At 42.8% G+C, this 13,470-nt stretch overlaps 1 protein-coding gene across 1 annotated transcript in view; it reads right to left on the minus strand.

Moving 5' to 3' along the window:
* Nucleotides 1-13,269, minus strand: part of oxct1a (3-oxoacid CoA transferase 1a) — a gene marked incomplete at its 5' end in the record, with an annotated part of 47,085 nt that extends 33,816 nt beyond the window's left edge. The window contains 7 exons of the mRNA XM_080530566.1: nucleotides 1,462-1,522; nucleotides 3,710-3,816; nucleotides 3,926-4,075; nucleotides 4,155-4,290; nucleotides 9,723-9,813; nucleotides 11,059-11,167; nucleotides 13,168-13,269. Of these exons, the coding sequence (XP_080386692.1) occupies nucleotides 1,462-1,522; nucleotides 3,710-3,816; nucleotides 3,926-4,075; nucleotides 4,155-4,290; nucleotides 9,723-9,813; nucleotides 11,059-11,167; nucleotides 13,168-13,269 (756 nt within the window). The remainder of the gene's footprint in view (nucleotides 1-1,461; nucleotides 1,523-3,709; nucleotides 3,817-3,925; nucleotides 4,076-4,154; nucleotides 4,291-9,722; nucleotides 9,814-11,058; nucleotides 11,168-13,167) is intronic.
* Between the last annotated feature and the right edge of the window lie 201 nt (nucleotides 13,270-13,470).

Here is a 13,470-nt window from a genome sequence, read left to right on the forward strand (position 1 = left end):
GTTGAGCATAAGACAGAAATCAATAATTAATTAAAATATGACATGAAGTCTTCTCCTCTCCTCCTCTCTCTCCCTGAGGAGTTCCTCTCTTCCACCGTCGCTCTAGCCTTACTCTTTATGGAACTTGGCTCTGGGATGTGTTAAGCTTTCGATGATCATGTACTCAGTAAAAACCATGACACAAATACAATTAGATAGGTTGGTTGATTTCTACAAGGATTTACAGTATTTGGACAGAAAACTCATATTGGCATGTTGTGGAATAATAGCAAATCCAATCTTATTTCTACATGCCAGAGAGTCATATGTTCTACATCACATGTGTATCAAATGTTCTGGAACACTGCAAGTGGAGAAGTAGGCTGGGTCGCAGCGTAAAGGTTAAAGCCGACAGTCGATGATTAAATGCAATTACATCCTTAGCAGTCTTCCTCTCTCTCTGACAGCAATGCTCACACACCTCTCTTCGCCCTCATGGGCACACAAGGCAGATGATGCTCATGGAAGACACATCACTTGACTTGAACATACATTATTATTATTGGGTTCCTCTCAAAAGGTGTGTGTGTGTGTGTGTGTGTGTGTGTGTGTGTGTGTGTGTGTGTGTGTATGTGTGTGTGTGTGCACACGCATGCACCAGTATCCTTGAACATACAATAGCCAAGTTTAAGTGAACTGGCCACATTGTCAGCCCTCAACTTCTCCTGCACTCCCTACCCTTCTCTCTTTGAACAGCGTTATAAATCTCATTGAATTAATTGAAAAAAAGAAGTGGAGGTCTCTCTATGAAATCGCTCTCTTATAGCTCATAAGTTCACTCACAGGGTGCTTGCTGGCGTAACACATTAAGCGTCGACCATGTAACCGCAGAGTTCCCGGTTCGATTTTGGCAGCGGATATATCCTGCATGTCATCCCTTCTCTCTCTCTGACCCATTCTTCATGTACAATTTCTACTTTATCACAATCCAAAATCAAAATATGAGTGGGACTGCCCCAACCAAAAAATAAATAAATAAATAAACTCAATCACTTTTTCACACACACACACACACACACACGTCAGTTTTCCCCATGTTATGAATAAGCGGTTTATTACTTGCACGGAGTGGAGAGGTGTGTGTGTGTTTATGTGTATTCACGTCAGCCATCATAAGTCTAGAGCCCAGGGATGACAGGCTCTTTAGTGTGATGAATGTGCTCACGGCAGACACAACAGAACCAGTGATATCAGAGCTCAATCCATGTCATAGAGATGGAGTGGAAGATGTGCCCCCAAATCATGTATGAATATGTAAAGTTTGGCCTACACTACTAAATGGAACATTGAGTGTGGAAACACTCAGACATATGAGCCTACAACTAGACTTAAAAAGCATATTCAATTTAATCCAGGGAAGCATCCCAAAGTGTTGAACATGCTGTGACCATGGTGCTATAGACAGGGAGGTAGGACACGTACCTCTACAATAGTGACTTTGGCTGCCTTGCACATGGGCTGGTTGAAGTTCCTAGCTGTTTTCCTGCATGGAGGAGAGAGAGAGAGAGAGAGAGAGAGAGAGAGAGAGAGAGAGAGAGAGAGAGAGAGAGAGAGAGAGAGAGAGAGAGAGAGAGGGAGAGGGAGAGGGAGAGGGAGGGGGAGAGGGAGAGAGAGAGAGAGAGAGAGAGAGAGAGAGAGAGAGAGAGAGAGAGAGAGAGGAAGTCATGGAGGACAGGACGATAACAACATAAACACAGTTGTCTGTATTTGACTAACACACTCGCCAGTACGCCATGACTAACCACACAATCAACACAGAGCTATCTAGCCCACTCTGTTCTTTTTAAACAAGCAGTCATTTCAATACTGACAGCCTTAGCTTGGAGTAGCAAAAATTACTGTTTGTTGAAAGGCAAATACTGCACCCTTGTGCTGGAAAATGTAATTGCATTCACCACAATTCAATTGCAGCTTATCGTAAGAAAAACCTATCTTCTTCTCATACTAGTGGAAGACATTCAATGACTCTGAGCTAAACATAAACATGGTCCCTGATTAAATCATGGAGTCTGCACCAAAGTTAGAGATCACACTGCTGAAGGTCAAGGTAGACGTTTGTCACATAAGCACAGTCTGGGATCAGCTTATCCTCCCTCAAACCTGAACCCTGATGTGGAAATCACTAAACTGACCTTAGGTGTAGTGGCAACTATATCCTACTCTGATAACACCACGTAGAAGCATGTGCTGCTTATTGTGGAAACATCACAAGGTGATTAGCAGGGGCTAAATGTCCTTGGAGGCAAACAGAGGTCAAACTACAGGGGAAATTAAATATTGAGTTATATTCAGTTACACTGATATACATTAAAAAGGCATATTGTTTACTCAATAATACGGTTATAAGGCTATATGCTACACCCCAGCTTGTCTCTTTAGATATGATGTTGTATTACATCCTTGCTCGCCCGAATGGTTTGACTCTGTAACTGATAAGGTGGGGTCTGATTGTTTCATGACAACAACTCTGATTCAAACACTAACAGCTGAGACACGTGGTTATGGGGGTGGGTATAACTAAATAATGGTTAAAGTAGTTCATTTTTTCCTCTTCTTCATCTTCATGTTTCTCTCTTTCTCGCTCTCTCTCTTCTTCTTCTTCGGCGTATGGGTAGTTGTTTTCCTCTCCACTCCACCAGGCTCGGGGCCGAGGGGCTACCCTTTTACCACCCCGAGACCTGGTTGAGGGGCTCACCCGGGCTATATTTCTGGACACCCCTCCAGAAGCCACGTCATCGTCTCGTCATCTAATACCGACAGACCATGCATCCCGTTGGGTGGGTGGTACACCGGGCAATCCAGGATAACATGGTCTGCGGTTTGGTCCTCTGCGCCACACTCGCACGACGCATTTGGGGCCAAGCCCCATCTGTGCATTGATGAGCGGAAACGCCCGACGCCGGTCCGGAGACGATTGAGCCTCACCCAGGATAGCCTTGGCAAGTCCATCCCGAGGGGCTCAGGGCCGGCGACTGGGATGTGGTCGCGGAGTTTGGAGGTGTTAGCCTCCCACTCCACGCGCCACATATAATCCGCCCATCCTGCCGCACTGATGTTAAGATCTCTGCATTGCTGCCTGAGATCCTGTGCGGCAGGCACAAATGGGTGTCTCGACTTGAGACGCTGGGAGGGCTCCGCTGTTATAGTGAGCCTATCATGGAGCAGATGGTTATTAAGCTCCACGGCCCGGCAGGCGAGACGTGCTGTGGCTCCCATGCGGCGGAGGCCTGCGGGCTGGATGCCTGCTAGGATGGGAAGGTTGTCCACGGGGGTAGGACGCAGGCATCCTGTCACAATGCGCACGGCTTCGTTTATAGGCGAGTCGATGAGGCTCTCTCTCTCTCTCTCTCTCTATGTTAGAATTTTTTCATTTAGATCAGCTTCATACAGGGTAGAAAGACGGACTGACATATAAATGGACTGACTTATATAGCGCCTTATTCCAAAGCACTTTACAATGGCCTCTCATTCACCCATTCACACACACATTCACACGTGCCGGCCCACTCATTGGGAGAAATTTGGGGTTCAGTGTCTTGCCCAAGGACACCTCGACATGTGGCCAGCCGGAGTTCAAACCGCCGATCTGCCAAGCTTGCGATCATTAGACGCTGGCTCTCCCTCCTGAGCCACTGCCGCCCCACAGACGAAAGAGTGAATCTGACAGTACCTGAAGATGATGTTTCCAGCCTTGTCTGCTTTCCAGGCCTTGATCAGAGCAAAGTCTCCGGTGATGGCCTTCTCCATGATGTAATGCCTGCCGTTGAACTCCCGCACCTGCGCACAGTGATGACATCATAAACATGACAGTTTGATGCAATGGCACTAGATGACATGGTGAGTCTGGTGGGGGGGGGGGGGGGAACAAAGAAGGGAGATGGCTCACCTCTCTCTCCTCACTGGCGATGGCGATGGTGCCATCTTTGTTGTATTTGATGGGAGAACCGCCCTCCTGGATGAGGGTGCCGTAGCCCGTGGCGGTAAAGAAGGCAGGGACCCCCGCACCCCCTGCCCTGATCCTCTCTGCCAAGGTACCCTGAGGCAGAGTGTTGGATTCGACACTTAACACACTACACTTAACGTATGTGTACATGCATGCATGCCTGCGTCTTCACCTGTGGTGTCAGCTCCACCTCCAGCTCCCCGGTTAGGTACTGCTTCTCAAACTCCACGTTCTCCCCGACGTACGACGAGATCATCCTCTTGATCTGCTTGGTCTGGAGGAGCAAGCCCAGCCCAAAGTTATCCACCCTGCAGAGGAACGCACACGCATGCACGCACACACACACACACACACACACACACGTTATTCAACTTTGTGTATAAGTTACTTTGAAACTTAATGCAGTGCAACAACCAAGTACAATATTAACCCCACAATATTAACTTTCACTCATATAAGATCTGTCATACAGTGTTGAAATGAATAGGGAAATACTATACTTCACACCATTGTTATCTTCTCCCCTTTACATTATTGTCCTCCGTTAACCTTCCAGCTCTGTAACCCTCCCTCTCTCTTTCCCTTCCCCTACTCCTGCTCTCTCTACCACAGCTCACATTACCACTAAATAGCAGGGGTTACTCAAGGTCAAAGCAGAACTGGCCTGTCCCATCAGAATGACTCTGAGACCTCTTCTGCTAGCCAGCCAGTCCACAGCCGAACTAGCTATACAGCTACGCCTGCCAAAACAACAGCCTGACAGGGCTATACAGCCAGGCTGGGAGCACTCACAGGCTTTTGATGGTCAATGATGTGCCATTGTCTGCTTCAAGTGTGAAAAGGGGGGGTCATTTGGGGACATCCAAACACAGTATTGTTGCTGGACAAAAACGATAGCAATAGAAAGAAGCAATGAATCTACCCACGGTTTGCTGTTCCCAATGGGATGGATAAGAAAGTTGTATGACCACTTGAATAAGACAATTGTCAGTGGCTGTTTTTTTATCACTAGGGCTGTAAAACACAACATGGATGAGCAAATACTAAAAGTAGAAGGTAAAAGTGCCAACCATCATAATGGTTTCCGTGTGTCAGTCATGTAAATGGACTTTAGACAATCTCATTTAACTACAGGTAAGAATGAGACACATGCCTGACTTGTGACTTGTTAAAGAGCGGGCGACATCCTAATCATACCAGTCATCAGATTCTCAGCATTTCACTACCCATGTAACAAGCCTGTAACCCTACCCGTGTTTGGACTAAGCTAAAGAAAAGAGCAGTAACATCTCCATGGTAGTTTGCTGATAGAAAAACTCAAATGAGGATGGTGTCACACAACCCTTTGTTTTCCTTTTTCTTGGCAGGAGTTCTAAGTCCAGTGTGCTTAGAATACTAAAAACGGTTGGTTGTCGAGACCTGTTCTCATCCCTGGTCTACTTTAGTAATCACAGAAATCTTAAAAGACACAAAAGTGTTCCTGTGTGTGTAATGTGTGTGTGTGTGTGTGTGTGTCTTATCTTCTTATTATTTCCATATCTAACAGGTGTATACAGGTGCAAGCAGGTTCTAATTATAAGAGCATTTGTATGCAGACAACCACCCCTATACTTCCCTTCCTGCCCCTGTGTGTTTCCCGCCTGTGTGATTGGCTACCCTGCCCGGATTAGTTTCACCTGTCCCTCATTATCCGTCCCTCTCCAGTGTATTTAGCTTGTGTGTTCCCCTTTCTCCCAGCCAGTTAATCTTACAGTTTTTCTCAATTGCTTATTAAACACTATCACTAGAACTTGAGAAACAATGACCAAACGTACATAAATGTGAAATGTACATAAAGTAGCCTACATAAAGATGCACTTTATCTTACATCAATTCTGCACAAATACAAACACAATTTCTGCTTTTCACAAATTTTCGCAATAAAACTAGGTACTGTACGTACAGTATGTAGTGTAACACTGAAAATGCAAAAGGCCTACTGATAATCTTATCATAGTAGTGTTTACCACTCATCATCATAGTGTTTTCCTTTGAGCACATCAGTGTTCAATTGGTTATTAGAAATGTCTAATCATTTGATGGTGTGTGTGTGTGTCATTTGAAGACAACATTTCATTTTCAGAAGACATAACATTGTTTTGAGTGCAATATTTGCTTTTGCAAGAGATTTGTGGAGTTTTGGGTTTTGTGAGTGAGTTTTTGGATTTGTGTTTAGAGTTTTGAGAAAATGAGCCATGCTTTCTAGTGTCTAGTGTCCATGTGTCTAGTGTTCCAGCGATTTTCCCTAGTGTTTAGTATTCCTGGTTTTTGATCTCTGTTAGTTTTCCTGACTTTGCCTTTTGTCTTCTCCTTGCTGGATTTGTCTGCCTGTCTCTTGACTGACCACCTGTGTACTGAACCATTTTTTAAAGTAAAGACTCTTTTTTACTCTAACTCCAACAGCTGGGTCTAACAGCAGTGTCTTCTTACACCATACATACCGGTGTCATATTACACCATACATACAGAGAACAATGTGTCTGTGAGAGAGAAAAAGAAAGAGAGCGAGAGAGAGAGACTAGTCAAATGAGAAGTGCTGACATTGAGAAGCAACAGTAAATATTGGGTATATGCTGGGCAAAATTCTTGTCAATAACTATTAGCTAGTTTAAACGTGAAGCTTTGTCAAAACCAAACTGATAAAAAAAGATATCAGGAACCCCTCTTTAGACACTTCAAATGGCTGCTAATGGTCTCCTTACTTTTCCCCAGAATATATGGGACGATACACTCAACTCACGATACGATGCACCTCTCGATACTATACAGTCACGACACAATATCATAAATAAAACAAGATGAAAAAGCGCAACTGAACAATAACTTATTTATTCCGTTCCATAAAATAACATTTTAGTGGCTTTACAGTGCAAGCTAAAACTTTGTCTGGATACTTTTAAACATCCAATTTCCTATCTCTAGCCTGGCCTAGCTAGAAGACACGTTTTTCTTAGAAAAATCGATATAAACAGTTGAACACAAACAGGGACACTGCTTTGTCTCACACACACCCAACACACAGACACACAGACACACACACACACACACACACACACACACACACACACACACACACACACACACACACACACACACACACACACAGGCTTTTCCCCAATGAAAGTAATTTCCTGTTTGCGTCGCAAATGTAAGACTACAGCTCTCTCAGGTATTTGGGCATAGACAGACTCTCGTTGCTCACCATCCAGATGGGATAGGGTTCTGAATCGTGGGTCTAGTGCTGTGCTCTCCTGAAGCATATCATTAGTGTCCCCAGAGTGCCTGTCCGAGATGTCGCGTAGGATTGCGCTTTTCATGCTGGCCACAGTCGGGGAGTCATTTACATCAGGTGAAATGCTCATGTGGCTTGACACCGCCTTCACTCACTGCGATGTCCATGTTAAATGGTTAAATGGTTCAAATGTTTAAGTGTAGTTAATGGAAAATAAAACACAGTATATTTCGTGATCCATTGTTCTGCAACACGATGCGTATAGTCACGTTTTTGTATCGCAATATATCGCCATGAGATATTTTGTCCCATCCCTACTCTGATCTATTCCAGATGTTTCTTTCTTTTACCACAACTAATGGGCTAACCATTCCCCTCAGATTCATGGTGTTTTTGTTTTTTTATATGACTAGACATGTCAAAAGTCATGAAGGTAAAACGCTGGGAATCCAGTGGTGTAGCTCCACTAAAATGTGATTCAAAGGCTCTCCAGTGTGAATGAAATGACTTCTTCAGGTTTCAAGATAACAGATTAGTCCGACATAGCATACTGTAGATCAACATTCTGAGAGCAGCAGGAGGAACATTTTTAGCAGTGGACTGTGCTCTAAAATTAAACCTTACATAACCCATATTCTCCTCCTCAGCTCTGAAGCACCAGGAAATAATATGTCACAGGGTCTAAAACGTCCTCTGGAAAAGGTTTTTTCCAGATTATGAAAGTGCAGATTGTAAATATAAATATAAATATATATATATATATATTAAAAAGTTGAAGAAGATATGCTTATTTGAATGTTGGTACACCTCAAACCAAATAGCGGAGAAACGCGCTCTGAATCAAAACACAGCTGTTGGTAGTCTAGCTCTAAAAAGGAACATCGCTACGAACATCTAACTGCATGTTTAGCACATTACAACATGCTGATAGAACATCTAAGCTAAAAACACATAACTACACATAATTAGATGATCACACAGTCCTTGCTTTTGAACACGTCCTAATTTGTTTACAAGCCATGTATCACTTACACATACTTAGCCTATGGCAGAATTCACAGTCATTCAAAGTATTTAGTGATCGTAAAACAGTTGTTTGTTATATCGAGTGGGCTCTGCAACACTTCACCTTCCGTAATATGCAAAAAGAAGCTTTTTGCTCATTTGCACACCTTGAGAATTGCAGACATGCATCCCTTTTCATCAGACCATGTCACACATCTGAATCACCTACAAACACCAAAATATCAACCAATGAAATCAAACAATGGCCACCCATGTTAGGGATAAACTGGAAGCCATGAAGAGGAAGAGAAAGTTCATGCATGTTAGCTATTTCTTTGTTAGATGTTCACTTTGTTTTTCATCTCTCTACTATTTTATGAAGCTCCTTTGCCACATTTGGAAGTGCCTGCCCTCCACCCTCTCTCTAAAGTATCTCTAAAGACTGGTAGTTAAACTAACAAAATCATCCAGAGAGGAGACAGAAAGGCAAACCTGCACTTTGCCCGCACAAACCAACCACTATGAATAGCCTGTGAGCTTCACAGGTTATAGAGCTATGCTATAGTTAAACTGATATTAGTGATCTTAATAGGCCTACTATATACAGTACAACTTTTATATCCAATGAAAAATAGCAACTACATAATCATCATAAACAAGTCAAGTGACTGTAAATTATATTGTGACCCAGATAAAGTGGCATGTTTTTTCTCCATGAAATGCAGACAGACACAGTTGTCTAGCCCGCCCTATTCCTGTCTGTCCCCATCCTTTCTTAGAGTTGATCCTGAGTACACCTTACGAGAGGCAGGATTAGCTAATCCACATTGATAGTTTGGGATGAGTCTAGGCACCCTCACAGTGGGCAGTCTCTCTCTCTCTGGGGTCACTGGTGCAACTAAAGCCCCTTTCAAACATACAAGCCAAAGTGACCCCTGAAACCTTATGAGTCATACACATTATCAACAACCAATCAGGATATAGTTTGGCTGTGGGTGAAAACCATGAGGTCATCCCAGGTTATGGCCCCTTAACAATAACTATAGATAGAGTGGGTCAAGCTTTTTTAAATAAGTGAACTGTATGAAGGAAGGATGATCAAGTTAAGTTAACCAACATGTCTAGAGTGAGAAGAGAAGAACTTCTGTGCACTTATGTATACTAATCACAAATGTTAACTTCACACAAATTATGTGGTTGAAACTAATCCGGCCAAGTCATATTGTTGAAACACTGAGTGTGGAGTTGTGTTTTGTAGGTGTTGTTGTGAACAAGTCTTTCAAAGGCATGCACCCCTATGGAATATACTCCATTAGGGTTGCATGCAGGTAAACACATGAACATACACACACACACACACACACACACACACACACACAAAGTTGTTGAGTGATGTGGCTGAGACACACACACAGTAAACTGTACAAATGCATAGAACACACACACACACAATCTCTCTCTTACCCAGCATTGTTGCTGACTGCAGTGAGGCCCTTCACGCCAGTTTTGAGTAAACTGTTGATAAGATTCTCTGGTATGCCACACAATCCAAACCCTGGAGAGAGAAGGATTAAGAGACTGAGTGAATCATCTTTAGATGAGAAGCTCTCAAAAGTCGTTCATGGTTAAATAAAAGTGAAATAACAAAATGAAGTAAGAAAGTAAAAAAAAAAAAAAAGATCATTGTGTGTGGTTTGCTTTGCATATCGGTCATCATCTAGCCCCATTCCAACAACAGATATGATCTTCATAAACACATTCAAAGCCACAGGTTGGCACTGATGCTACTCAGTTGACCTCAACAATCGATGTCATGATGACATTGTTTTCCCCTGGAAAGACAGTGACCCTGTGTAGAGAGTACAGCCGTTTTTAGACACTGATACAAACCCTGTGGCTATTTTGAAGAGGTGTGGAATCTGCAGCAGTGGCCCAGTGTGTGTGTGTGTGTGTGTGTGTGTGTGTGTGTGTGTGTGTGTGTGTGTTGGGGGGGGAATGACGCAGAATGAATCAGTGTAGCTGCCATTGACAGCATGGTCCATTAGATATGAAGTGGAGAGTGAATGAGCATTTATGAGACAGAGCAGCAACTAGTCTCCAACACAAACAATCAGATTATCAGATTATCAAGTAGGCCTACACCAATACACAGGTTTTGAATACTGCGTTTCAAATTGATCCCTAGCCCCTACCCATAGGGTACCTATTTTAGACATGATAGGTGTAGAGTGGCCCTTCACTAAACACATTCACCATTTTAATATATTTATTAAATGATGTAAAACTGTAAAGATCACAGGTTTGTGTGTTGTATGTGCCATTTATCAACCTATCAATCAATGTACATTTTCAACCATTGCAAACCATTGCAGTCAAGCGTTAATCGCTTTGTATTCCTATTGGTTACAGCTAGATTTGTGGCTACCTTACACAGCTGATTGCAGTTGAGATAACGATGGTATCTACCACTTTAAAGAGGTGTGCCACTAATGTTCGTCAGTTGAATACTTTTACCAAGGTGAGTCACATAGTTTTCAGCTGCCCATGTTTTCTTGTTTTTACTTGCTCTGTTGTTAGCATTTTTTAAATAAATCTACTATTGATGAAAAGTGTATCTAAGTCATTGTGAGATGGTTGGGCAACGGACAGGATTGAATAGCTATTAGCTGTATAGCTCTACTATGCCTTCTGACAGGCTGGATGGAATTTGTCAGATTGCTCACACATTGCTCCAATCGTTTCAGCTCTCACAGTGAGTTTTATGTGAGTTGTGTGTATATGAGTTATGTGTCCATCTTACCTCCCACCAGGAGGGTGGCCCCACTAGGGATGTCTTTCACAGCATCAATGGGGCTACTGTAAAACTGGGAATTTCTTTGGCTCGAGGTGGAAAAGTAGCAGCCACAAGTCTGTGGAACACAGAGAGAGGGAGGGAAAGATATGCATTAGCCTACACAGTGGCAACATTATACAGTGGATAGGAAATAGACAGTGCTGCTCAAATACAGTACAGCACATGACATGGTTGTATGGAAAATTAGGAGTTGAAATTCACACTCCACAATCATAACAGGCTCAGCTTTTGGTGTCGGTGAGAGACAAAATAACAAATCATGTGAGTCAATGTTTTCATAAACACCAAGAAAAGAGGGTTAGTGACGTCTGAGTGACGCAATGCACAACATCAAGAATGGACATTTAAACTAGCACTATCAAGTGGTCCAGTCTGCCATGAGCAGTTTGTGTTAGTCTTTTTATACACTTGCGTAATAACAAATGCCGCTAACAAAATTGCATAATAACAAACTGCATTGCTAACCATCATAATAATTGTTAATGTAATGTGTAACATGTACAATAATAAAAATGTGTTATTAAAGTAATTACATGGTTACTACAGTTAAAAACAAGCTGGGCAACTTGTTAAGATGTTACACATTTGTGGTTTAAAATTGTACTTCTTTCTCTAAGCATGGATTGCCAGAAAATGATGACAACCACACTGTACTGTATATATACATTAGGATCTGTGTCACCAAGGAGTGACCCTGTTACCGCATACAATGCCTTAGTCAGCTAGCAGGCTGGAACTAGTACTCTGGCAGCCAGCCAGGAAGCAAATTCCTCCAACTTATAAATGGTGCAGAAGGCGAAAAGTATGTTCATTTTCAACCATCATCCCACCTCTCACTCATCCTTTAACTTCCCCATTGTAACTAGCCTAATTATATCTGCTCGGCTACTGGATAAGGCTAAAGAGGAATTACTGAGTCTGGTGGATTTGAGGCTGCCTGCCTCTATGAATAAGTAGCCTACTTCAGTGAGTGGCTTGACTCACTAAAAATAAAATCCTTGTCTCCCATGAAAATGAATTATGACATAATGAGCCAAATTAAAGCCCCTAAAATTAAATGGAAAAAGAAATAGTTTATCCATGATCAGTCAGTGTAGTTTGTTAAATATTAAGGTTATTCAGCATAATTAACGCTGTTTACTGTTCTAACCTACAACAAACGTTGTGAGGGTCAGCACTCTGACCTGTATGGCAGCAATGTCAAACAGTAGCATGTGACCAGGGAGACTCCAAAACATAACACCTCGGTGTCACTGTTAAACTACTGAATAATGCAGGATGAATTGATTATGGTATACGGTAATAACACACTGTTAAGTATTAACACCGTTTAGTCTAGAACTGCAAATGTGACGATCTTGTTACTTGACCATTATTACATTTACAGAGCGGTTCTGCTTCTACCTATCGACTGCCAGTTGTACACGTGGTCGGTTTGTCCCAGACAGCCAGGGGCACTAGGTGACAACGCAATGGAAACATTCTTGTGTTTGAGTGTAACGTGTTAGTATATGAAATACAAACGAATACCCATATGCATGTCTGTAACAGTCTCTCTGCGTTTTTATATCTGTTACAATTTCGATCAAATAACTATAGGTCTAAATGTGTAGGTTGAAATGGGGTCAAACAAAAAGGACCTTTTTGCACACTCAGACACACTCGTGGGACAAGTGTCTCCCTCCCCAAACCAAGGTCAGGTTTGGGCTTTCTGCGTGACAGACCTCCACCACTGGAATGACCTACAGTGGGTCTGGAGTTGAGCCATGTCAACACAGGCAGGTGGTAATCGATAACAATCGATAATCTGATATCCTCCCAGCAAGGGGAGGATATATCAGAATGAGCAGATCAGACAGTTAAGGCACTATCACCCTTAACTATCGCAAAATGTCTCTTATATTATTGTAAATAATACTAAATGAATATTAATTAAACAGACTGAGGATGAAACAAATGCGATGTGCCAGATGGGTGACGTTTTCACATGATTGCCTTCTCTGGCCAGCTACCTTATTATATTCCAATGTTTAATTGACGCGTGTTGATACTGACCTTGCTCAGTGAATGGTTGGCGATGTTAAAATTGGGTCTGGCAGCAGAGAGGTTTTTGAAGAGTAAATTGTCCGCTCTGGATAATATTTTGAGAGCCGCCATGTTTTGGAGCTGTTTTTTGAAATGATGAGCGTGTGTGTGGTTAAGATGCGATCAGCCCTGTCGCTCAGTCACAGCTGCGACGAGAATAACTGAGCGGAGAGGGGGGGGGGGTAGGGAGTGGGCGGGACTAGGGGGGGGGGGGGTAGGGAGTGGGCGGGACTAGTGAAGGAGTGACAGAGGCTCGCCGAGCTCATTTACATT

Source organism: Nansenia antarctica (assembly GCF_963989245.1).
Source record: "Nansenia antarctica genome assembly, chromosome: 5".
Lineage (NCBI taxonomy): Eukaryota > Metazoa > Chordata > Actinopteri > Argentiniformes > Microstomatidae > Nansenia > Nansenia antarctica.